Source organism: Electrophorus electricus, chromosome 20, assembly GCF_041902795.1.
Source record: "Electrophorus electricus isolate QZ-2024a chromosome 20, ASM4190279v1, whole genome shotgun sequence".
NCBI lineage: Eukaryota > Metazoa > Chordata > Actinopteri > Gymnotiformes > Gymnotidae > Electrophorus > Electrophorus electricus.
The window spans coordinates 4,839,611-4,864,940 of NC_137516.1; the positions used below are offsets into that span (position 1 = coordinate 4,839,611).

Below are 25,330 nucleotides of genomic sequence, written 5' to 3' on the forward strand. Positions count from 1 at the left end.
AATTAATATAGGTGAATAAAGCGTTATTCCTCCCGTTCTTCCTGTATTTCTTCAATGTATTTGCAGTATTCTGCAAAAGTGAAGATTAATGCTGTAGGGTTTTTCCCCCAGTATCAAAAGATGCCAGGCTTCTCATCAGCCAATTGTTGATGAAAAGAAAACAATTATACGTATACGTATCATTTAAACGTAAAAAGATGAGTCTAGTAACGAAATAGGTAAATAAAAGATATTTATCGCCAAAAACGGCGTGTTTTGACGTAAAAGCTGCGTGTGTTACCTGTAAAGCGATCTTGGGTTCCTTGAAATGTGCTATATAAATCTAACTTCATTCATTCATTTTAGGCGGATGGTGAACTCACTTGATATTTTACTGAGCTCGCCGGGGCTTCTGTGATCTCGTTGATTTCTAATCGCCATAAGCATATTTTCTTAGGCTACTTCTTACATTGATTTCCACCACCCATCATGAACGACTATTATGTTCCTAATGTTCCTAAAAGCAATTTCAGTAGTGTTGTAAGATCAGAACGTTTCGAACACTGAGTGTTAGGCTAAGAATGAGACCTTAATACAAGATATATACGATCTTAAAACAAGTTAAATATAATTCCAGTGTATTACATTATGCCCAAATTAAAACATAACTGAGGCCTAATGCAAATCTGGAAAAAAATAAAACAAAATAAAACAAACAAAAAAAGTCACAAAATATGTTTACCGGTGGGTACAATATATTCTTAGGAACTCGTCATTCGGCTCAACATGCAATCCGAACCCGGACTGTGTAATTACCAACCCTGCGTCACAGATTGCATTCTGTCATGCCCAGCCAAGCCGACGAACGTGGCTGCGTGAATGTACGAAATGAAGACATATTTTACAAAACAATAACGACAAAAAAACAACTATTAACTATTAAGTTCTATTAACGCGGAGGTGGATACATTGCATAAACAACTTGCAGTCGATTCATGTAACATAGGATCTCATGTCATCCCTGGAACACATGAAGAAGGACTGTTTCGCCTCTGGGACCTTGTCATCGACCTCTTTAAAAGGCACTTTAACTAAAATCCACAGCAGAAAACATAAGCCTCGAAAAAGATTTTTACCCAAAGGCCAAGAAGAGACGGAAGGGGAATGTGATATTTGCAGGTAACAGATTGAACCTTGACTTAAATACAAAACGTGCAACAGTTCAAATAATTGTGTAAAAAATCTCCTAAAACATCTCTGTTGATGGTTTTCAACCATTTCCTCTCATTTTCATGTTTTTTCACATAGTTCATGCTAACCAGTAATCTATGGCAACTGATGAATTAATATTGATGAATTAATATTGATTGATTAATATTGGAGCCTAGCTATATATGCTTTGGCCGTATTTTAAATAACATTGTATAATCATGTGTCATTTATACTTTTCTTTACTACAGCGATGCTATATTTTCTGTGAAGCCTGATGTCATTGCTTCAACCTGACATGTCTATAATTTCCTTTCTTCACAGTGTCTCTCTGCCTGGTTGTGGCCAAAGCAATCGCACAGTTCACAGGATCCTGGTTGCCTGCGTGGTGTCCTTCCTGGCTCTGTTCTGTGCTGTGGCCATGGACTTCAGCTTCAGCCTGTCTCGGTGGCAGGCCGCTCAGAGCTGCGCGAGCCAGCTGGTCTCGTGCAGGACTCGTGCTGTGCTCCAACTCACTGCCGAGCTTCAGGCGGCCAGAAACGCCTGCCTGGAGGGAGGGAGTGCTCATGGTGAGCTCAAGGTGGTCACGGGCTGCCCATCTGATGTCCTGTCGCTGGTCAGTAGCCACTGCTCGGGGACAGAAACAGACAGACTGGGGCGGCCATGTGGCGCAGAGCTCTTCGAGTTTTGTCGGAAGCTTTGGTCCGATATTTCGGAGTTCGGCAATATGACGTGGAGAGATGAGCACAGGGGAGGCAATGGGACCCCTGTTTTCACTCTGGTGATCGAAAAGATATTAGTCTCATCAGGTGTCAAAGATGTGGACATTGGGCTTCTGAAGCACAGTCCAGACTGGGCGGACGTGCTCGCCCTGAAACTTCTCATTACATTCCAGGAACTGAACTATCAATGGATGTTGGGTGCTGGTGGACCAGAATTCCAGCAGGAATGGTCACAAACAGTGGCTGCTCTGTCAGTCCTCCAGAACATGTCCGAGAGCTTCCAGAGCTGCTGGAGAGAGAACGCTGATCTCCACCAAACCATCCCGAAAGACCTCCGCTTCCTCCTCTTCATCTACAGGCCTGGCTCCTTTCCAGAAGGATCCTCCACACTCATTCACTCCCTGGCCAGTGTGCGGCACTGTTTCCTGACCAAGGCCACGGCCACCCTGGCCCTGAAGTGGCGGGACGTCTCCTCGGGCGTCAGCCTGAAGGTGTGCCTGCTCACCATCACCTGCGTCATCTACCCCGTGGTGCTGCTCTCCTTCAAGCAGATGACGGAGTGGATCCAGGGCTATGCGCACAACCTCCGGGAGAAGACGGAGGACCTGAAAACCCAGAGGCGCCTGGCCGAGGATCTCCTCCACCAGATGCTGCCCAAGACTGTGGCCAAGCAGCTCCGCAAAAAACAACACGTAGATGCCGAGAGCTACGAGAGTGTAAGAGCTCTCCTGGAAAATAATTATGCAGTATTTGGGCTAAACTCAGTGCTAACCTATGCTGCAAACTATAGTGAGAACATTGTGAAGCAATGAACTGGATTGGAGTTCAACTAGACTGCATGTGCTTTTTTCACATAACATCTAGGAAACAGGGCTAGTCCTTGGGAAAGGGGTCAGTGCTATTCCTCTGCCTTTAACAAATCAAATCAGTGTTCGCAAACGAGTCCATATTCATTAGATATGTTGGCAAGATTGTAGTATACAGAAGCAACACATGCTCCCATTTTGTTTGTTCTTATTGTTGCAGTAATTGCCTGTAATTATGGTATTCCATATTCATTAGGAGATAAAACAGCTTATGAGGGACACGGGCGAAATTGGGTGTCTCTCATGGAGGGTTGATTTTGCAGAAGATGTCCATTTTCATTTCACTCTCTGTTATACCATGCATGGTCTTTACCTAGATAGTCTATGCACTCAGTAATGCAAATATATATTGATAACTGTAGGGTGACATTTAGGGTTCACGCTTTTATTCCCATCTTGTGTAGCTTAGACTTTTGCAGGAACAGAGAGCCAGAGAGATGGGAGCTTTAATTTGGTCAATGTAACACAGAAACGAAAGCATTTAATTTCAGCTAAATGCAGCATTATGAATGCTCTTTTATCCTGTACTTACGTACTTACGTATGACTGATTCATTTGTGCATACGTTCATTTAAGACTGATTTGATTGTCCGCATTGTCACAGTGCGGCTGTATGTTGATTTGCGCTTGTATAGAATGTATGCGACGGTTCTAGATGTTTTTTTCTAACACACAGGCTTCTTTCCAGGTGACCATTTTCTTCTCTGACATCGTGGGTTTCACTGCTATATCAGCTTCCTGCACTCCACTGCAAGTGGTTGAGATGCTAAACAACCTCTACATGTGCTTTGACACACGCATCGACTCCTACGACGTATACAAGGTAACTCGCGCAATCTGCAGCGTGAAACTTGTCATTCTGCTCACACCCCTCGTCACAAGCCAAGCTTAAGCAGATGGGCGGTGTCCGTTTCAAACGGCGGATGCTGCCGTGCTGTTGGGGAACAGGTGGAGACTATAGGTGACGCATACATGGTGGTGAGTGGACTTCCAGAGAGGAACGGGGACAGGCATGCAGACGAGATCGCCAAGATGTCCCTGGACCTGGTGGCGGCTGTGAGACAGGTGGCCATACCCCACATGCAAAGTAAACGCCTTCAGCTCAGAGCTGGCATACACACAGGTTTGTGGGACTTCGAGAAAGGAAGTCATGGGTTGTAACCTTACATGTTTTATCATTGTTTTGAATACATATCTAAGTGAAAGAAATGAGTTTCCGAACTGAATGACATTTAGGCAATGAATACAATATTATTTGCGTCTTCTGTCACATCAAAGCAATACACGTCTCATAGCGTATAAGACATGCAGGTGGTACATGTAAACTTACACTGATGTCAAGTAATCTAGATCACATAGCATATTCCTGATTCTTTCCTTAGATTTTGAGGGGCTTTGTTGTCTTTATGAGCATGTCGGGGAATATCTTGTAGCTTTTCTTTCGTGCCACAGGCCCATGTGTAGCCGGTATTGTGGGCTACAAGATGCCCAGGTACTGCCTGTTCGGAGACACTGTAAACACCGCCTCCAGAATGGAGTCCACCAGTCTGCGTACGTATACCTTCTGGAACAGCTTGTTTATTGTGAATATAGTTTTTATTATTAACAGTGACATAACAATGTGTTAGGTTACTGTTAATAATAACAGCAGTAACAAAAAAACACCAGACAACAAAAATACAAATTAAATTAAAAACACACCCCTCACAAAATCAGTAGTCTCCAGCTCCGTGTCCGTTGGCATGTCTTTTGAGTGATGCGGTCTGGCAGTGTTCTAGAAGACTTCTCTGATATGTGGCCCATAACATGCTCATCTCTTGACATTTTTCAAGAAGTAGATTTTTTTTTCTGCCAGATAACTGGTGAACCTCTGATGGTTATGAGATTTTAATGCTGCTTACTGCACTACATGTGAACCCACTGGGATTTCCCACTGATGTCGTGTCAGGACACATTTAATCAGCTTTAGTGTTTACTGCCGCCGTAGTGTTCATGAATATTTTCAGTCACTACATCACCATAGTGACAGACAGCCATTTCAGTCATGGCTGAATTGTTCTTCATTCACTCTTACTTTGGTACATCAAAGAGGTCTTGTTTTCCCCTTGCATAAAACCGTGTGCCCTTTTAACATGAGATAAATCATGAACCAGTCTGATATAGAGAGTGAAATTTTATGAATTGTTTAGTAATGACTGAAACTTATATGAAAGGTATGTAGTTACAATGTTTAGAGTTTAAGGGTTTACACCATTTGGTGAATCCATTTTAATGAAATAATGTTTATTATAAGAAAGAACCTAAAAAAGTGCACTGGCCATTGAAGGATGGTATCCTCTGGTTTATTGTAGCTCAGAAGATCCATACGAGCTCAGCAACATACCTGGCTCTGATGAAGGACAATGCATATGAGCTCCAACTAAGGGGAGAGATTGAGGTGAAGGTGAGAGTCATTTCTGCTATATGAGCTGGTCTGTATGGTGACTTTAAAGGTGTACGGTTGAGTTTTTGAACACTAGAGGGAGCCCTCCACCATGAAACTGCTCAGAATCTTCCTCTGGACTTACAGTACCATACCATATATGCTTTGAGTGGTATAGTTACATTAATTTTATTAATTTATTGAGCAAAAATATTTCATTAATATGAGAGTGATGAAATTAAGATATCTCCATAAATATCTCTTCACCTCTATTTCTCCCTCAATCATATTCAGGGCAAAGGAAAAATGAACACCTATTGGCTGATTGGTCACAAAAATTACAGTGTCCAGAACGACAGTCTGGTCTGCCACTGGAACCCCAACCTCTCCAGAAAGAAGAAGGCACTGATAGGGAGCAGCGTCTCCGTGGGCAATGTGAGTAAGCCTGTATAGGGATACCTGAGAATTCAGGCTTATAAAGGCTAATGAAGGACTTAGCACTTTGGGGTCAAGTCCGATCAGATGTGTTTGAGAAGAGTGTGTGCGTGAAGAAGAGAATTGCCTTTTGCACAGTGATGCTCAAAGGGAAGGTCAAAGGAACACAATTTCGTGAAGTTACTGATGTGTGTGGGCAATGCAGGGGAAGCATTATATTAGAAGTCATCAGACCTACTTTACTGGTTTGTGGAGGAGCTCACTGGCTGATTCGGTAGAAAGGCATTTACCGTGCCTAGCTAAAAACAACAAGCTACAGCACTCCTCAAGCTCTGTGCAAAGGCTGGAAAACAACTCTTCACTTTGGCCAAGCAGCCAAGATTCTCTAATGCAACATATGAATTTCTTTTCCCTTCGCGTGGATCTCGCAGTCTAGTGTGATGGTGCAGAGCGGAAGCACCACGCCGGTCCCTGCGGCCGAGCCTCGGCCCAGGCTGGAGGGCTTTGAGGGCACCGTGTGCGTGTCGGCCCAGGTGGAGAGCCAGCCGGATGGCTACGGAGCACCAGGTTCTGGGGTTAGCCCGTTGCAGGGTGAGGAGGGCGGCTTTGGCCCACACAGCCACGGAGAGGCGCTACTGCCAGGCCTGGTGCCACACTGCTAAACTGGAATGACTTAAAAAAAATACCCATGGCTTTTTCTATTGGATTTCTGAACATGGATCCATGAGGTAATGCCTCTTATGCATACACGTTCTGCTTGATGACTATTATAAACATATGACACATGAAAGGTGCTTCAGTCAGGAACGAGAATAGAGGCTCAAATGATTTGTTTGTTTTTTTGTTTTGTTTTCTAGGCATGCCCTCTATTTCTGGAATAACCAGAAGTATAGCAGGATCAGTGCCAAGCACAAAAGCACCAGCTATTATTGTGTTTCTACCTTGAATTGCCATACCCTCCGTTTTAAGCATTGCCATCAACTGAACTGCAGTAGCTCATCTCAAACTGACTGGGGGGAGAAAAAGCTCTTTATTTAGTCACGCGCAGTGAGTGAACATTATCCCAGGGAGCACACACCACAGTCATTGTGATGAATACGTAAGACACACTGGCTTCGAGCGTGGGCCACATACTGTAAATGTAAATGTGTAGGGAAAAAAAAGTTCAGTTTTAAAAGATCCGTGGCTTCACCAAGCTGGTGTTTCTGCTGGTAAGCCCAAACAGTGAATCATTTTGTCCTGGAGTGCATAGATCTAATTTAAAACTACAGTATACCTTTAGCCATTTTGCTTTGCTTCTAAGCTTTATGCTGCCTGTTGATTGGCTATGATGCTATTTTCGACTGTGCAATGAACATTGTTTCTTTTATCTATTAGCCACTGTGGGTGTGTTTATCCTGTTCTTTTATTTTTTCTAAATTAAGTGATTGTCATCCTTTCCATACATATAACAGAGCTAGTTCATCAAAATGGCCATTCGTTGTGTCTTTTGTTTAGAACCTTCTAGAAGACTTATTAAATGCGTAGAAACGACGCTCCTGCAGCTTTTGTGTCCTGCTTTGCTCGCCTGGGTCAGCTCTGCCTCGGTCGGCGTCATCGTACACCCCTCCACCCCCGACTTCACAGCCCACTAACTAAATGAGCTTCATTAGTGGGACTGGAATGCAATTCTATGGAGAAGGTCCCAGCCCTCAGAAGAAGGGGGATGTGGGAAAGGGAGCCCCGTAATAATACACCGCGAAAAGACTCAGGCACCGGCCCGGAAGGAGCCATTGTGCTCCTGTCAAATGAAGGCTGCCGTTAATTGCCCGGCTGAGGCACACTCCGCTCCCACTACCTCCAGCCATCCGAGCCAGGAGCGTGTAAGCGTGAGGGGGGATGTGAACTACTAGGGCGGGCGGGCGGTTACTGGGTGGGGGGTGGTCCATTAGCTAGCGCACATGGAGTAAAATGGAGTTATCATTAGCTCATCAGCAAAAGTCAAGTCATCTCACTGCCAGAAATATGATGAATGTGGTGTTTTTAAAATAGGGTTTCAGAGTAGTGCAAAAAAGTAACAAAATATATGATATTATATACTATAATATGTATGTATATATATGTGTGTGTGTGTGTGTGTGTGTGTATATATATAATAAACTATATGGTTTGGTTATAAATGAACCAAACCTGATTATGATTATGATGGTAACTAAAAGATAAAGTGCCTTCGAAAAATGGTTTGTTTGATTTTCTCCCCCAGAATTTTATATATATATATATATATATATATATATATATATATATATATATATATATATATATATATATATATATATATATACATACATATATATATATACATACACACACACATACACACACACACACACACACACAAAATCATAATTCTATTTAGATTTTAGAATAACATTTAAAGTTTTTCCTTAATATCTACTTACAATATTTATGTGGCTTTATGTTCCAAAAACAGTCATAATTCATTATTATATGACCATTTTCCAACCTCTCTTTATCCCATAGAATTAAACAGGCTGTTAGTGCACCTTTAAGATGGATAGAAAATAAATGATCTCTGTTCTTATTGGTTGTCCTGTATTGTGCCTCATTTAAAAAGCACTCAAAGCTGATAACTGCAATGTAGGTGGGCAGGACAGAATAGGTGGAGATATGTTAATGGGTTGTTCCATGGCCTCAGAGAAACAGTCATTTCAAAGCAGGCTTTTTTTGCATCTTAGATCCCATCTATAGACTGCATGTACTTGTGGAGTGAACGGTGTGTTATGAAACTTTAACAATAATTATATATTATTTCAAAATTCTTTATGTCAGTAAAATAAGGGAAATTCGGTTTTCCACAATAGGGAACCTTTAACAGTAGATTGTTTATAGGTCTGTGCATCCATTCTCTGAACAGGTTCAATAAAAGCAAAGGCATCGTCTATGACTTCCTTAAGAAATCCACAGTTATGAAAATATTTACACATACCTATACTTTTCTGGAGGAAACCTTTATTCTCACTAACAGCCCACAAGACAGATAGTAACAGAAAATTAAAATGACATTCCCTCATTCAGAAGTAATTAATACGCTAAAATATTGTCCATTGATATTCTTTAAAGTTTTACTTAATAAAACCAAATAAATGTTAGCAGCTAACCGTCTCCGGTGTTACCATGGCCCACACTGGTATGCAGTTGGTTCTATCATTGTACACTAGGGGACAATGTTGGTTTAACCTTTGAGTGATTTCACATGCAAGAAAGAGCCTTCAAAGACTGAGTGTGAAGGAGAAATTAAATATGAGGACACATTTGGCTTAGAAAAGACCTCAGATCACTCCATAGAACAACTCGTTTTGACATGAGAGATTTATATATAAGTGTGTGTGTGTGTCTCTTTCCTCATTGTCCATTTGAGGCAAGTCTGTGGGCACAGTCTGAATACTGCTAAGCCAAGTCAAGGTAAAACAGTGCAACTCAATGAGTCAGAGAGGATTTAAAAGTACTTAGTAGGGCTTTAGTGCTTTTCTTTGAGGATTTTCCCATTGAAGGAGGCTCTGAGAGGCATTTTCAATAAGTACAACAGAGCAGCGTATAGAGGGTTGAGTTTGACTCAGAGCTTGTCCTTGTAACTGATAGTCACGCAATTATTTCCCCCTTTTTCTACAAAGGAGACCCTGCGAGTCATGAAAAGAGCATGCGTTATGAAAGGCTAACTGGAGGGACTGTTCTCCCTCTGAGACCCTCCCATGCATACTTTATTATTTCTATTGTTATATTTACTGACGTCAAAGGAAACAACATTAATTAAAATTATTAGCTCAGCAATTAACCTCTATGTCACATCTTATTGAATACAGGGTCTCTGTGTCAAGCTAACAACAATTTCTCTTTGTCTATCACCCTCCCTTTCTTCCTCTCTCTCTCTCTCTCTCTCTCTCTCTCTCTCTCTCTCTCTCCTCTCTCTGCATGTCAGCCACACTCACTTGGTTGGAGGTGTGGGAGTTGGCGTCGTCATTATTGGAAATGACTCGGTGCGCATTCCAATAGATAATATAGCTGTCACAGGGGGCAGGGGATCTGTGTGTGCCCTTCCTCCAAACCCCATGGCCACCAGAAACAGCTCTTTCCCTTCTGCACACTGATATAGCCCACCAAAACCTCACACAACAAGATACGGCATCGACACTCCACCCTCTCCACCTGTATCATGTAAACAGTTTCAGATTAATAGATTTTCAGCCGAGTATCTGCACGTTTTAGCATTTTACGTGTCTCTTCCCTAGGATGACTGTTTCCCGGCGCGTAGCTCACACACTCAATCCTCTTGCTGCAGAGAAGTTGCAGATGTATGTGTTGTCATTCTGGCGTATCCATTTAAATGGTTAAAGGAGCAGAGCTGAACTTCACACGTTGTTCTTGCAGTATGATCTTTAAACAGGAGACAACCACTGACATTTCATATTCAATACTGCAAAAGGCAAATTTCCTAATCAATATGGTCATAGACAATACTTCCCCGCGGCAGCTTTGCGGACTTCCCTGTAAACCCAGCATATTGCAGCAGATAATGCCTATCCAGTTTTAAAGGGCAGGTTAATGCATGTTCACACACCAGTGCAATAAGGCTTGGTACCTTCCTGCACTAGTATGAAGTACATCACCATGGTGACCATACAGATGAGGCCACTGTCCAAATAATGCTTTAAAGGCAAAACATTCTTCTCCCCCTCAGGCAAATATGGACTTCATGATTTCACATCCACTTCATAAGAGCACAGGTCCGATAAATAAATATGGGTTCCCTCTTTCACCTGTACGGAAGCATCATTGCTTCAAATGTCACATCCTTTTACCTAAATGCATCACATTATATGGGAGAAATAAGTCTGCGCTAAAACAAGAGACCATTCTAAAGAAAAGAATAGTGCTAGAGAGGACTCTTCACGGTGGGATTTTAACTCCAATCACTTCGGCGCATTCGTCTGCAGAGTGAGTCCATCATGTGCAGGCTCCCTGCGCGAGGGGGGTGCATCGCATTCCACCCCAAAAATGGCAGCAGACGTGGGAATGCAGTGCACCAGCCACTCTGGCACGAGGCGATGGACGTTAGGGCCAAATATGCAGGTCCCTATCCACCACCCCCGTTCATGGTTCTTCTGTGGCCAAATGGCACGGCTAGGGTTGCCAGACGTTCGGCCCAGAGGAGTACCCGCCCTTCCGCACAAAACGAACAACGGAGTGCCCTTAATTACCATCTCGCCGGCTCACTGCCTGCGATGTAAGCCTGCAAAACCCCGAAGAATTATGGGAGGTCGCAGAGTAGGTGACCACTACCGTTAGTCATAAAGAATGGGAAATGTACAAAGGAGAAAGAAACCAGAAGCCCTAAAGAGCCCACTGCCGTGTGTATATGGCATGACTACCAGGATTGGTCCACGTGCTCGCCCTTGAAATGTGGAATTTTAAAAAGGATGATGTTGGCCTGGGGGACATGCATGTCTTCTCCTGGCATCTTTTTTTCCTTTCTTCTTTCTGTCGTTTGAACACACTGCTGCTCCAACATCAGCCACGGCAGGGATGCTCGAAGCCCACGGTCAGACATTCATATCTGTCAGCAGGCTCCCGGGGAGTGGACCGGGAACACTAAAGACAGTTTAATGACTCTTACAGGAGCACTAATGGATTTATGCAGCACTTGAGTGTACAACTGGAGAAACAAATGGGATATATGAGGAACAAAGAGGGAATTGAGGTTACGTTACCTTCTCTTAATTTTGGCTCGAGGACGACCCAGAAATGTATTCCGTGACAAAAAAATGGCATGTTTAAGCTATTCCATTCGGCTATAGTCTATGCCATTAAAGATCAAGTCAGTGAGATGGGAAAATGTTAAAAAACATCATTACAAATGTTGTAGGCACTTCAGACACTTGCACACACACACACACTTCCACATGTAAAATGTGGAAATATACATTTGACCCATCTTTTTGTAGAACGCTACAGGAGGCCTACAAGAATTTAAACCCACATGCCCTTCCCTGTAAACTTAAAAGCACCATAGTTGTTACTTCAGCATGTACTAGAGGTGGTGGTGTTTATACACCAGTGGAACAAAGAGTCGTTTCACTCTTTCTGGATCCTAGGTTGGGGGCCTTATTAGGTAATTAGTTAATTTCTCTCTTACCCATTCGTCGATATACTCTACAAAAGAGCCTCAAGCTATAGCATGGGCCCCCAAATGGAACAACGTCATTCTCGACTCATTAAAACCCCATGAGCAAGTTATCTGTCCCCATTCTGTGGTGCAGTGTTTCCCACATTACCGTGGCCTTCTGTGTGAGAATGGAAACTAAGTGGGCTCACAGTTGCCTGCATTACGATGAGGTGGTTGGTTTGACTGGAAATAAGGAACATTCACTGCATTTTTCACTTGCTTTGTCTTCTAGCATTTAGACAAAGAGATAAGATTGTCAATTTTTTATGATAGCACCACAGCACGGCATGGTGACAGTGTCACTGCAGATGGTGTTACTGGAATGCTCTGCAGCTTTTGTATTAAGGGTCTGCGTGACGAGCTAAAACTGACCCTGTGGATTCCATATATGAACTTATAATTGCAAAATGTGATCTTAGTGGTAAGCCGATGAACAAACAAACAGGTATCTAACAGCGACGAGGACTTGTGTGGCCCCATCTGAGCGACTGGGTTTAAAAATATCCCCAACAGAGGCTAAATATATCGAATTAGGTCTTAGTTATGCTAAAATAGCTTTATCGCTTTGAAAGGCGATGGCACAGAGGTTATAGCTTAACACTCATGTCATGCGGGGGCCTCTTAACAGCCTGGAATGGAGCCGGATGGATAGCAGCAGATCCGTGGGTTATGATGTAACGGAGTGGGCGGGAATGTGCAGGCCATGAGGAGGAGCTATGGGTTGCCGTGGCGAGCCCAAGTACGCAGGGTGGGACCAAACCTTTCCATGAGTTCTGGTAAACCATTGCTTTTCCTGTACCCCATGTGACATAATGCAGCAATCTTAGACAGCACAGTGCTAAATGTTAGTAGCTGTTACATCTGCCACCCAAATGACACTTCAACAAGGTTTAACTTGGCCATTCAGGTTCAGGTAAAACTAACTAAATAAATAAATAAAAAAGTTACCACAAACAGCTCTTTTGGAAGTTGGGTCCATGCTCCAGGAATGGAATAACATTTTAAGATCCACTGGTACTTATCTTGAATGATCATGTTTTATTTCAGAATTTCTTAAAGCTAATCTCTATATACACAAAATTTGATTTTGATTTACAGTCCTTGTTTGATATCACATTGCATTTTATTAATATCTAATTTTAGAGTTTGGTATTTAAAACTGGATTACGAGGTTTTTTAAACCAAGATTAAGGTCTCCTCTCATATGCCTCCAGTTGCATTTTGGCGATCTTTGTGAATTCCACTAAAACTTATTTTTAACTAGTTCTCTGAAGTCTTTCAAAAGTACCTGGTAGTTACATAATTTTCCTGTACTAATTACCAAATAATTCGCTTGTTTTACCATTTATTTTCATGGTAATACCAAGAACCTGGGAGATAAAAGAGCATATCAATGTTTTTACACATAGGGTGGGGGGTTTGAGGTACATAGAGTGGATGGGGGTGGGGGTACATAGGGTGGGGGGTTTGAGTTTGAGTTCACCCTGACCACAGTTTGATTTGCCGAACAGTTATTGATCTTTTAATGAACATCTTTAGAGCAGAATCTAGCCATTTTCCCTTGGGCCTTGTAGAGCTCAATGAGTGTAAACCTAGACTGCGATGACTGTTTAATCATTCGTTACACGGATGTCATGATTGCTACTCTGCAGTGAAATCCAGAATAAACCCGAAGGAAATGCCTTTTTGCAGACGGTTAAACGTCAACCAGACTTTCACGGCCGCGTTCGAAAAAGCCCTTCCTGGTTATTTTTAGCAACTCTCCTTAATGATTTGTGAATGGGGAAGGAAATGTTGGTATACTGCTCCGGTCAACAGCTGCTCATTAGAGGTGACATTCTTGCTGGATTGTGGCTACGTCCCAGTGATAAGACTGGCGGTGTCATCCAGCGTGCGAACGTGCTGCTGACAGGTTCAATTCTGGAAGGACATGCACGACAGACCGTCTCACATTATCAGCTGCAAGATTCCTCTGAGAGACATGAATATGTGTGAGTAATTCCGCGGGTCAGAGTTCTCATATTTTGGATAGCTAGGTTACGCATTCCAGTCGCTTTTTGGAGAACCTCGAAGGAAACGCTTTCCTCTTGGCCTCTCTCAGGGAATTTTTGGACCGCAGTAATACACTTACTGTATATTACTGTTTATTTACTTAAAAAAATAATGATTTATTTGCATCTGGTCATGATCTGCTGTAAAAAAAAGAGTGTTCATTGCCCTAGAATCAAGACCGGTGTGCTCAGGCATTCACAAATTCAGGACAATCCTGACTCACACTGTGTCATGGATTCGTATTATGTCAGTACGCACCCAAACAGTAAGTCAGAGTCTCACGCAAACGTCTCACGCTGAGTGGGCTACAAAACACGCTGCTCACCCCAATAAAATGAGACAACCCCCCCCCCCCCCCCCCCCCCAAAAACAAAAACAAAAACAAAAACAAACAAGCAATGACTGCTGGGCAACAGTCCGCTGCTAACTCGTCTGCACTAGTCACATAACAGCACCGGCGACACCGTTACTCCCGGACACGGTGCACGTCCACGGTACGTTGCCGTGGAGACAGCATCAACAGTGGAGCGAGACTGCCCCTGCTGTCGTGCCGTCCCCTGATCGTGCGTGCTATGACACGACAGGCGAAGAGCTGAGTGCCGGTAAACAGCGCGACAAGATTTGCGCGGAGCGGTTGGAATCGGTTGGGCTGAGAGTCCCCGTGTGGCTTCAGCAAGTTTATGGCAAAACTTCCTGACTAAAGGTCATGTATGAAAATCTAAGCTTCTGCCAGGCTGAACTTGGAGGACAAATAAGCAAAACGAAAGCAGTGTAGATTCTATTAATTAATAACTCCAAATTAGTGCTTGTTAGGGGAACATGTCCAGACACAAGGCCATTAAGGTAAAGGACACTAAAATTCACAACAATAATCTTACTCACCTACCTGAAGTAATTTTAATTTTAATATTCGGTGAGTCAGACCGCTGTCTTTTATGTAGCCTGTCACAAGTGAGCTGTAAGTATAAAATCACCTGTCCTTATTAGAAAATGAACATCAGAAGTCACATGAAGTCCTTACCCCACATACAGAGGAATGCAGTAAATATAATTTACCTTCTGTCAAAATCTGCTAAAGTAGGCAAAGCAAATTAAGGTTACCCTCAGTGACAATTAAACTGTGGAACACAGGTCTGTCTACTTTCAGCAAATGTAATTTTAGCAACAATATAATTATACCCACTGTAGAAGTTTTAAAACTTCAGTAATATTCAAACATACCTTTACCTATAAGAAGATACACTCTCTAATATTACTAGAATTACCCTGCAAGCTTCCGTCTGTCATTTGGCACTTTGACAAGTTATTCAAAGTTACTTTTCATCGTTGCAAAATGATGTTGCTCAGTTTTCATCCTAAAACAACATAAGGCCGCCTGCATTCATTAAATAACCGTTTAAAACTGAAGAACTGGAAAGAGAAAAAGACAAAGCCTGGCTAAGGCTTTCAATCTGCCAGACTGGAATCTACCATAACACATCTGTGCACCTGGTCCAAGGATGCGGCAGCAAGCCAGAGACCTGCGTGGCTTTGCAGAGGTGCCTCATCAGATGACTGAACCGGTCACGTTGTCAAGGGAACCGAGCGGCCGACGGGCCCTTCGCGCCTCTGCTCATCGCAGGCAAGCACAAGCCTGCTGGCTGTCTTCCTGCTCACGAGCCCGATGAAGCGTTCAGCAATGAGGCATCACAGGGCGGTTCAGAGATGTTGGCTGAAAATGACAGCAAGGCGGGCTTTATATATTGTTGAGGAGGAAAGAATCAGGGCTCCAGGGTTTGTCCTGGGTCAGCAGTACTGACATGCCAAGGGGTAGAGACACAGCCCGCTGTATTGGTAATTTGACTGACTAAACTGGGAGGAGGAAAATGGAGGACAATGGAAAATAAATATAGCGTTCGGCAGCAACTCCTGACCTGATCTGGAATACAGGCACGGCTAATGTTGTGCTAAGTTCTAGGGACTACATAAAAAAACCATCATTGCTGACACATTCATTTCTTACCATCTGCGTGAGCATCAAGAGGATTATTGAAGGAAGACTACGTCAAATATTTTTTGTTGATGAGGGAAGGTCTAAACTCCTTTTACATGTGCAACTTTGCTATGTGTGGCACATCGTTTTATATATTAGTCTGTCTGATGAAGTTAAATTTGTATTTGGTGCTAACCAGCTATGGTTTAGTTTCATTTTGTTGTCACATTAGGGAAGCAGAAGCGTGGCAGCCCTTAACCCCTTTGCCCTGAGGCGGACAGACTCAGCATGGGCATTGCTCTCCTGCTAGCTCTGAACTGGAGCACGACTACAGACAGACAGGGAGTGATTAGGGCTGCACTGTCTGCTGGCACCTACAAAACAACTATTAGTGAAAACAATTAGTGAACCCATCTGGCGAGCATCTATCCACTGTTATGGCAATTCCATAAAACATTAAGCTTTTTTCCTCTCCAAAAAAGACCATTGTCATTTTTTAGTGATTCTCTCTCTCTGTGCATGTCCATGTGTGTGCATGTAAAAACCCCTGGTACTGATTTGTGCTGAAGTTTGGATCCTACAGACCTTGGGTGAAAAACTCCCCAACCTGCCTGGTATCTTCTGTGCGTGACATTTCAGGTGATCCGTGGTTGAGGCTAGTGATGTGCAAAACAGGCTCCAGCCTGGCCTGCCATTAAAATCTCAATTAGCACCTTGGCTCTTAATCATGAAAAGGGCAGTGCTCAGTGATCTGTGCTTCTGGAGACCCATGTTGCCCAGCTGATACCTGAGAGCCTGAAATAGGTACAGGGTAGCCCTCATACACCTCACACACAGCTTAATAACCAACCATGGGATAAACTAGAGTTCTGGAGTTGGTGGAATTACTCCCTAAATGTCCATGATGGTATTACTGTCATGTTGATTTTTAGTGGTGGCTGTGACAATAAAGACAATTGGCATAATGAAATAACTTCATTACTTATGGCTCAGAAAAGGCTAAGTGTGTGGCAAGTTATATTCAGTATATTTTTGTCATTGTATTCTCCCAATATATCGGTATTTGAAGACAGGCTTATTAAGGGCCAAGCCCCTTGTAGATACTGGCAGACGCTTTGTGATGTGATGCCCAATGTGAAACATGACAATTAACTATAACTTTTATCAAAAGATTCAGATTTTTAAAAAGTCAGATTTTAAAGGCTCATGTTGAGTGAAAACGTATTTTGGTTGTGCACTGTCAGTGTTAAAGAAATGACCAGCATCATGGCAGATTACACACGCTTCCAAAAATATTTAAATTCATAGTATAAATGGGTTCTCTGCAAACTTGACTTGCACGTTTCTTTAGAACTATATACTGATTTGGACACCACGATCTGACAGGAAAGGCATCAGAGTAATTGGAGAAGAGCTATTCGGGGGGGAAGCACAGAATTGCATCACTTAAATGTATTCAGCGCAAACGTGACCCGATTTGGAAATTCCGTTACATCTATGCGTCACTTGGGACACAGGATGCCTGACAAGAGGAGCATCATATGGGCTTGACCAGAGCTATTATGAAAGAATACTACACGTAATGATATCTGAAGAAAGATTACCCATCGAATGTGATTCTCCTGACAATACATCGAGCTTGAAGTGGGTTACGTTGTCCACTTGACATACAGTCGCTCTGGCAGCTGGGGCGAGCCCCCTCCGCGTCGCCATCTCGGCGCAGGGTCATTGGGATTCTGATGAAAAGGAACCGCAATCGTACTGATTCGCTCTCCCTTGCCGACTTGCTGGTTGATCATTTCTTGGGGAGCCCGTGACGAAATCACGTCAGATATAAGAAGCGCACCTGGAGACTGGGGTTTGGCAGCCGAGGTGAGGAGCGCAACACAGTTGTTCAAAACCTGGCCAGCCAGCAATAGAAACGCAATGATTGCCAACGTCTCTGCTTACTGCATATTTTCACTTCTACTTTTGAACGTCGTTGGGGCGAAACCAGTCTCCAATTTACAGGTGAGTTGTCTTTGCAAACTGATGGTCTACTTACATGTTTTAATTATTATTATTCCAAGAGCCACTGAAACTGTCGTTGCTTGTTTTTGCTTAACAGAGCCTTAAAGAGCTTTTTGAGGAAGAAGCGAATATGCCTTATTTTGGAATGAGAGAGTCCGAGATGGAGCCAAAAGAAGCGAATGCAGAGAGAACCGCTCCAAGCGCGGATGCGGAGCGACCTTGGGAAAGCGATGAGATCGGTGCTGCGCTGGCGGGCAAGGAGAACGCGATCGAGCGCCTTCTCGGTGACATTCTCTCTGTTTCAAAACGCTCATGGAGTCGATTCAAGAAAGGAGGGCTGAGAAGTTGCTTTGGCGTTAGGCTAGAACGAATCGGTTCCTTTAGCGGTCTGGGATGCTAAGCATCAGGTATGTCACTGCAGAGCGATTAACAGGCTATATGGTAAGGAAACATAAGAGCTATGTAAACGTTACCAATAATCGTATCGAGAATAAAAATGTTCTGTCATTTTAGTTATTCGTTTGTTTCATGTCGTTTTTACAGGACCCGTTGGTACTGGAATAGGGCACAGAAACTCTCCTTACTTGAACTCCTCGGGCAGGGCTTTTTATTTTAAACAAAATATTTGACTGCAAGTTTACAGTGGATTCGTGCTCAGACTGCCTTTTCTTGTGTTATTTATTCAGTGGTAACTGTGTAGAATAGTAAATTGTAAATATATTTTTTTTTAATTCTATGATCTGCATCTTTTTACTGTTTCTTCAGTGTATCTATTTATTTCTTGTCCAAATATATCAATGTTATAGAGTGTATGTTGTGACAAAATAAATATTTTGCATAATACGTGTGATGACGAGTAAATTTCGAACAGTTCCTGCAACACAGATGTCTAGAATTTTGAATGACAGTAAAACGGAGAAAACATAACTTGGTGCAAACACAGTCAGGACTTTTTTGATCATCAATCGACTAAACTTACGACAGTTTAGAAACTGAAACACCTTAAGTCCTTCATTCTTAAATTATACACTACACGACGGCAAAACACCATATGCATATGTGTATCCCCGTAGTACACTACATGTACGTTAGGCCTACAAGGTGGTCCGCAGATTCTTAACCGTTGCGCAAAACTCACAACCTTGGACGCTTGATACAATGAAAAAGGAGACAGCACAGACTGGCTGTAGAGAGACCGGTCAAGATGTTTATTAAAGTTAAGCCTCCGCAATTTAGCCTGCCACACTAAAGAACACATCAAAAAGTTTATACACTCATCGAATGAACCTCTTTGTCAGGGGATTGCGTTTAGGACAATGAGGTGCTGTCAAATTTAAATAGATGACTGCAACAAATTCGGCCCTCAGAAACTCTCGCTCCTTCATCTATCTGTAATCTATATTAAGAATTTACTAACAAGCAAAAACCAATTCAATGCAAGCGAGGAATGTTTCGCAGGCACGTGTTTGCATATTGACGTTGCCTTTAAGCTCCTCCTACAGTAGGCCATGTTCCCGAACACTGAAAGGAAGAGGCAAGATTTTTTATTATTCGGAGTTGTAGCGTATTCGTTTATTCATAGTGGTAGACCATGCAGGACTGGAGAACGGCCTGGCCCTGACGGACCAAAGACGTGTGGAGGATGTAAGGAGAGCGTGGACGCGCAGTGGGCGTGCATGTAGCTCCTTGCACAAGTACTGATTTATTGGCCATGTTTCCCAAATTCAAGGGGCAGGTGACATGTGACAGCTTACTTTAGCGCACCCTCGGAATCACCACAGAAATGAATCCAACTAGTGATAAAAATGATCACGTGATTAGTAATAATAAATAAATAAATAACATTTTACTGGTTATTAAATACGTGTGCATTTTATTATCCGAAGCTTACTTTAAAGCATAATACGCAATGTTGACATTGAAATTTTGAAATTATAAGGGATACAGAAAGATACACACACAGAAAATGTGTGTGTGAGAGAGTGAGAGAGAGATTATCATGTGGATAACCTAAAATTTATTTATTATCATTTAAAACCTGACCTGTGTAAAATCACAACGTCATCCATGGGGACTAAGAGGTTGAACGAAATCCGTTACCAAGGTTACTGAAAGGGGTTTGGGGCAGGGGTTGTAGAAATTTCTCCAGCTTTGTAACACATAAAGGCATATGCAAATATTGGCAATTAATTTCTAATAAGTACTTTATCATCTGATCCTTGCATACTGGGCCGTTTGTTTATGGGTAAACGTTCCCCACACTCCATCTAATCTAATGATTAACAGGTTCCAAAAGTAAATTGACTAATGGCGTTCAGTACTAACCTACTCCGAGTGTATAGCAGATAAATAATCTAAAACAAAAATCACCATTGGTACAAACACGCTTATGCTCTGCAAACTATATTGTAGCCCTGTGGACTTTTTAAAACTTGGTCTGCATGGTATGAGAATTATTTAAACCCTGCCCTGTGTAACATTACGATGTAATTCATATGGACTAAGAGGTTGCACGAAATCAGTTTCCAAGGTTACTGAAAGGGGTTTGGAGGCAGGGGTCGTAGAAATTTCTGCAGATGGTATTTGCTAATAAACTAAAATAAACTTTAGGTAGTTGCCTAGCTCTTTTGAAGTATGAAACAAGAAATGAAACAATAGGTAGCCTTGATATTCTGCTTTTTCTAAACGTTGGTCCTTAATAAATCCAAAATGCCATGCAGTCTTCCAGTCATCATATGTGCGTAATTTCAGGGAACTACAGTCACTTCCCGAGCTTCCAAAGTATATTAGAAAATATGTCATAAGGCATTTCATATCTACCATAACAAAGCTTTAAAAGGACTTATTTCCGACAGACTTTATCTTAGAAGGTGTTAGAACGCAGCAGGCAAATTCCTCACATAACTTTGCGTGTCAGACTTTACAGTATAAATGAGCCCGTCTTCGCAATTGGGGATATACAGACAACGGAGAGAATTCAAGACCACTGCAAAGACTCGAATAACAAGCTCGCACACTTTCTTAAAGACATGCATCCCTTCCACATTCCCTCTGCTTGCTTTTTCTTGCTCTTAGGTTTTAAGATCACGTGCGCAGTCCCTCTACAAAGCGCGGCCTTGACCAATGAAGACATGGATGTCTTAAAGGTAAGACCTGTCGACTCGATAAAGCAAATCGTTTTCGTTCGTGAAGTCTCTGCTAGTCACATCCTAAACACTCCACACCTTTTTTTTTAACGTGCACGTGCCATTAACTTCGCAGCTTCTGCTCCACCGACTTGAAGAGTCCATTCCGACAAAGTTACAAGATCAGACGTGGCCGCAAGACGACACACTGGTGCCAGACCTGGAGAAAACTGCCCTTACTGAAGCGCAGGACCGCGCACAGCCTCAGCTCAACGCGAAAGACTACCTCTCCGCCCGGGACCTGAGGACTGTTCGACACGACTCTAGCGCCAAGAGATACTCCGGGTGTTTCAGCCGCAGACTCGACAGGATCGGGTCAATGTCATCGCTGGGATGCAATACGATCGGACGCCACAGTAAGTTTCTGAAAAAGTAGCCACGGAACGACAGTAAACTGGCCTTAGACACACGTGCAGGGTTTAAAAAAAGCTTTAAACTCAATTTAAGTTTCAAGTGTCTTCATGCCATCTGGAATAACTGAAAATACCCAAGTTAAAATGTCTCTCTCGCATGTTTATCAAACTCTTCCTTATTTTGTTTTTCAGATTCAAAGAGGAATTGAAGTCTTAAGCGCAACTGTTGGATCATTACCTGAACGTCGAATTAATTTTTAAATGTGCATTTATTTATTAGAATATTTATTGAACCATTCACATATGTACGTATATTTATATACATGCTTAATGTAATGCTAGGTCAATAGTCAGCTGTGAATTCAAACATTCAATAAAAGCATTTAAAATGTTTTACTATCAATTATTCTGCCTCTGTGAATGTGAAAAGAAACGCCGTGAGCAATATTTCCTGCCCTCACATGTTCAGGATGTGTTAGGCGTGAATCACGTGAGGCATCGTGATCATAAACCCCAGTGATTATATTAAAACAGAAGGGGATGAGGGGCGATGGTAGATGTAGGGAATACATAGGTTACAGATTATGCCTTCTTATAACGCCGACGACCCAATAACAACTGTTTTCAGTACGGTATTTAACCCTGGCCTAGGGGAATGAAATATAGAAGTGACACTACGCGCAACATTGCATTTTTCATTCAGCACCATGGAGAGCGAACAAGCTCCATATCGCAGTGGGAAATCGAACAAGCGCAGTGAATATCGTTCTGTAGTTCAGATTGAACACAATCAATAATAAATAGCACAGCTTACTCATTTACCAACAGTGGTAATCATTTTTTTTCCCCCAATGTGAATCAATAAATTCCACAAAACAAGCAATTCTGTCTCCCTGTAACTAATTTTTGAAATAAGATATTTGATCAGCAGTATTAAGCGTGAGTGTGTGTGTGTGGGTGAGTGGGGAATCAATGATGATGGACAAAGGTTTATTGCACAGGACACCTCAGTAGCCGCTGTAGGTCTTACATCCCTCTACATACAAACAGACAACATACGCTATCTTAGGATGAGGAGTTTCACTGTTCATTTATGCCAGTCCAACATGCTTTGCTCTCATGTCTGATGGTCATTAAGAGGGTTTGGAGTTTAGTGAAGAACATTCTCTATTCTTCCTATGCAACCACAGATCATTTGCAGGATTAATCTGCATCACCCACTGCATGGCAATTAATTGTTATGTAGCTGAGGGGGAACCTCTCAATGTGGTCAGATTCTAACAGGCCAGCAGTGGCAGCTGGTCATCTAGCAATGTTAGAATGTTTTAATGGTGTTTTTTAAAAGCTCTTCTTTCCTTTATGGTCTACTGGGGCCTTCAAACTCCAATAACTGGTGACAGGCCTGTGTCAGTACATGACAACATTCTCACCACAGTTCCCCTCTGAGGAACCACTACGTCAACTAGATTAGTACAGCTGAAAGCTTCTTGTGACAATATTCATTATAAGTGGTATTACTTTTTACAATAAGATTACTTGTTCTGCCATAATTAGTTGCATCCAAAGGTCAAGATAGCTCATTAGGTTTGATATTTCACAAGATAATACCAAGACAAGGGTTCTCTAAATATGGAACATCCCCAGCATTCTCTTCCAGACTACATGTTTAGGCTGGATATATCAGGTCTTAGGTAATGTGGCAACGATGCGCGGTACGTGTAGTGGATGCATGCCTGGCGACATACGCCATGTTTTCGCTCTGCTCTCAGAAACTGCTCTCGAGGTCAGCACCCTTCTGTGTTCATGCCGGTCACCTAGCACAGCTTGGCACGAAAAGGCACATCATATAGCGCCAAGCAGCCACTTAAGAGGAAATCGGCCGGGCTGCCTTATCAGAGCGGAGGTGTTGGAATGCACGCCGCACGGCTCAGGGAAAGGATGAGTCCCCCGGATGGTTGAGTGTCTCTATAAGAGAGGGAGCTTGACATGCAGCCTGGCCAGAGCGTCAGGCAAGATCCAACGGAAGCCAGGGATGGTCAAAGGGCTTATTCTAGCAGGACTAATGCTCCTGCTCTGTCACGAGGTAGCAGTACAAGCTCATGTGCTGAGCAGACAGAACTCGGCCAACACTGCAGGCAAGCTCAAGGTATGTGGCAACTTTGGCAATTTTACACAGAACATATATAATATTGTTAGTTTTACTTGTGCAAGTATTAAATGTGTTTGGTGGCTACATATTTAGTCTTTTAGTTTAGTAAAAGCCAGAGATAGCAACATGCTTGTTGAGAAAATTCCTGGTCTTGTTGAATTCTAATGAGCTAAGAAATAAAGTCTTGAGTAAATTGTTTCTATAAAGCTGAAGGAAAACACAACTTTACTAAAGTAGAATTTTGCCAGCTTTGAATTCAGTTTAAATTTAGTCCTACATTAAAATGAATCCAAAGTGAGTTTGAAGCCACCTTATTAATCCACTATATCTGTTACTCAAATGTTACTTTAGGTCCAGTTCAGTTCAGTAAAGACAATTTACCTCAATAACCAATAAATATACTTTGGAATACCATTCAATTAAAACAAGAGACAACAAGAGACATTGCAGTAGCCTTCTACATTAAAAAATACAATTTATCTACCTATTCTTTGACAGCAACAATTCCAATTCCTGAACTGGAACTCATAGCTGAGCACTTTTGAAATGTTGTATTACCACAGACTACTACATGCATTATGAAGAGAAAAAATAGGATCCACTCAGTTTCTGAGATGATCTTGAGAGCATTGGAACCTTGTGAACAGACAATAAGCCCCTTGGCCTAACACTTCCCCTTCTCTGCGGTGCTCCTCAGAGCTTACTGCAGCAGTTCGAGGAAGCTTTGGCAGCCGAGGACTTTGAAGGAGGAGCAGAATATGACGACAGGAAAATGGCACTGGGCCAGAGCCAAGATTCTCCAGCCTGGGAAAGAGAGCGGGAGGAGCAGACCCCTTTGGCCGAGGATGTCAGCTCCGATGAGGGCCTCGAGACACAGAGGAAGCGCCTCATGGATCTCCTCCTGTCCACAAGAAGTAAGAGCTTCTCCGGCTGCTTTGGCGGAAGGCTGGATCGCATCGGGTCCTCCAGCAGCCTTGGTTGCAACTCTATGAGAGGCTGAGCTCCTGCCAGGGCTTTCATCCAGGCCGCCAAGAGACTGGAGCCAATATGTTGCTGCTTGTAGCTTGCCCTGGCAACATGCACAACTGTAACAGCCTGTTGTGGTGCATTGTGTTGAAAGCCCACAGAACCTGTTGAGCATGTGTTTGGGGGATTTGCATCCTATAAGCCTAAGATATGCAGGTGTGAACTAAATTTACCAATTATGTTTTAATCAAGATAGTCCTTCTAAAATATTTTCTGCCTTATTTCATTGATTTGCTTTTAGGCACAGCTTATGTGCACCTCCATTTATTAATGAGGGTGAACTTTTGTGAGAGCTAATGGATATGTAATTCTTTTTCTTCCTATTGAGAGTTACATAATTATTTTGTCGATTATATTCACACATTGTACTCATTATAAGAGCTCAACCTGATGGCTTTTCTTTCTGATTAAACAGATAGCTTATTCTGTGCAGGTTCAGCTATTATGAAATGTTCAACTTTTGTCTTGCTCTTCAGATGTGCGTAAATTTCCTTTTTCCATTCAGGACCACCATGACTGTCTCCATATTAATAAATCTTAGGGACAAATAACTTTGGTATTGTTTGGCTTCATGCTCTTAAAAGGTTGGTGTTGTGTTCCTTGGTTTCATATTCTGAGAGAAAAAAAACAAAACACAAAACAAAACAAAACAAAACAAAACAAAAAAACAACCAAACCACAGGAACTTGTCCTATGTTCTAGCCTATTGACTATAGATGAACCTAGG

At 42.5% G+C, this 25,330-nt stretch overlaps 4 protein-coding genes across 8 annotated transcripts; all 4 read left to right on the plus strand.

Moving 5' to 3' along the window:
• Window positions 1–120: 120 nt before the first annotated feature.
• LOC113578202 (uncharacterized) lies at window positions 121–7,167 on the plus strand. 5 transcript variants are annotated; one of them, XR_003410713.3, is made up of 9 exons: window positions 121–1,158; window positions 1,513–2,626; window positions 3,465–3,599; window positions 3,725–3,899; window positions 4,229–4,327; window positions 5,128–5,219; window positions 5,493–5,633; window positions 6,065–6,361; window positions 6,491–7,167. XR_003410713.3 is itself a non-coding variant. In XM_027011320.3 (8 exons), the coding sequence occupies exons 1-8, from the start codon at window positions 992–994 to the stop codon at window positions 6,293–6,295; spliced, it is 2,154 nt and encodes a 717-aa protein (XP_026867121.2). In that variant the 5' UTR covers window positions 121–991; the 3' UTR covers window positions 6,296–7,167. The 5 variants fall into 5 exon arrangements, 2 of the variants coding, with proteins under 2 accessions (XP_026867121.2, XP_026867122.2); XR_014118801.1 differs by having other exon boundaries at window positions 3,725–3,841; window positions 4,210–4,327; XR_014118802.1 differs by lacking the exon at window positions 3,725–3,899 and having other exon boundaries at window positions 4,210–4,327.
• Window positions 7,168–17,555: 10,388 nt separating this feature from the next.
• Window positions 17,556–18,733, plus strand: nppal (natriuretic peptide A-like). The gene is made up of 3 exons (XM_027011327.3): window positions 17,556–17,890; window positions 17,988–18,297; window positions 18,434–18,733. Exons 1-2 carry the CDS (start codon window positions 17,807–17,809, stop codon window positions 18,288–18,290), a joined length of 387 nt encoding a protein of 128 aa, XP_026867128.1. The 5' UTR covers window positions 17,556–17,806; the 3' UTR covers window positions 18,291–18,297; window positions 18,434–18,733.
• Window positions 18,734–20,839: 2,106 nt separating this feature from the next.
• On the plus strand, window positions 20,840–21,820 carry nppb (natriuretic peptide B). The gene is made up of 3 exons (XM_027011328.3): window positions 20,840–21,036; window positions 21,152–21,431; window positions 21,621–21,820. The coding sequence occupies exons 1-3, from the start codon at window positions 20,920–20,922 to the stop codon at window positions 21,635–21,637; spliced, it is 414 nt and encodes a 137-aa protein (XP_026867129.1). The 5' UTR covers window positions 20,840–20,919; the 3' UTR covers window positions 21,638–21,820.
• A 1,582-nt stretch (window positions 21,821–23,402) lies between these two features.
• nppa (natriuretic peptide A) lies at window positions 23,403–25,154 on the plus strand. The gene is made up of 2 exons (XM_027011273.3): window positions 23,403–23,574; window positions 24,275–25,154. Exons 1-2 carry the CDS (start codon window positions 23,461–23,463, stop codon window positions 24,575–24,577), a joined length of 417 nt encoding a protein of 138 aa, XP_026867074.3. The 5' UTR covers window positions 23,403–23,460; the 3' UTR covers window positions 24,578–25,154.
• Window positions 25,155–25,330: the final 176 nt, after the last annotated feature.

Coding starts and splice junctions, on each gene's coding strand:
- nppal (XM_027011327.3), top strand. CDS start 17,807: ATGATTGCCAACGTCTCTGCTTACTGCATATTTTCACTTCTACTTTTG. Junction 17,891..17,987: donor AACCAGTCTCCAATTTACAG/GTGAGTTGTCTT, acceptor TTTGCTTAACAG/AGCCTTAAAGAGCTTTTTGA.
- LOC113578202 (XM_027011320.3), top strand. CDS start 992: ATGTCATCCCTGGAACACATGAAGAAGGACTGTTTCGCCTCTGGGACC. Junction 3,900..4,228: donor CAGAGCTGGCATACACACAG/GTTTGTGGGACT, acceptor TTCGTGCCACAG/GCCCATGTGTAGCCGGTATT. Junction 4,328..5,127: donor AATGGAGTCCACCAGTCTGC/GTACGTATACCT, acceptor GGTTTATTGTAG/CTCAGAAGATCCATACGAGC.
- nppb (XM_027011328.3), top strand. CDS start 20,920: ATGCATCCCTTCCACATTCCCTCTGCTTGCTTTTTCTTGCTCTTAGGT. Junction 21,037..21,151: donor AAGACATGGATGTCTTAAAG/GTAAGACCTGTC, acceptor TTAACTTCGCAG/CTTCTGCTCCACCGACTTGA.
- nppa (XM_027011273.3), top strand. CDS start 23,461: ATGGTCAAAGGGCTTATTCTAGCAGGACTAATGCTCCTGCTCTGTCAC. Junction 23,575..24,274: donor ACACTGCAGGCAAGCTCAAG/GTATGTGGCAAC, acceptor GGTGCTCCTCAG/AGCTTACTGCAGCAGTTCGA.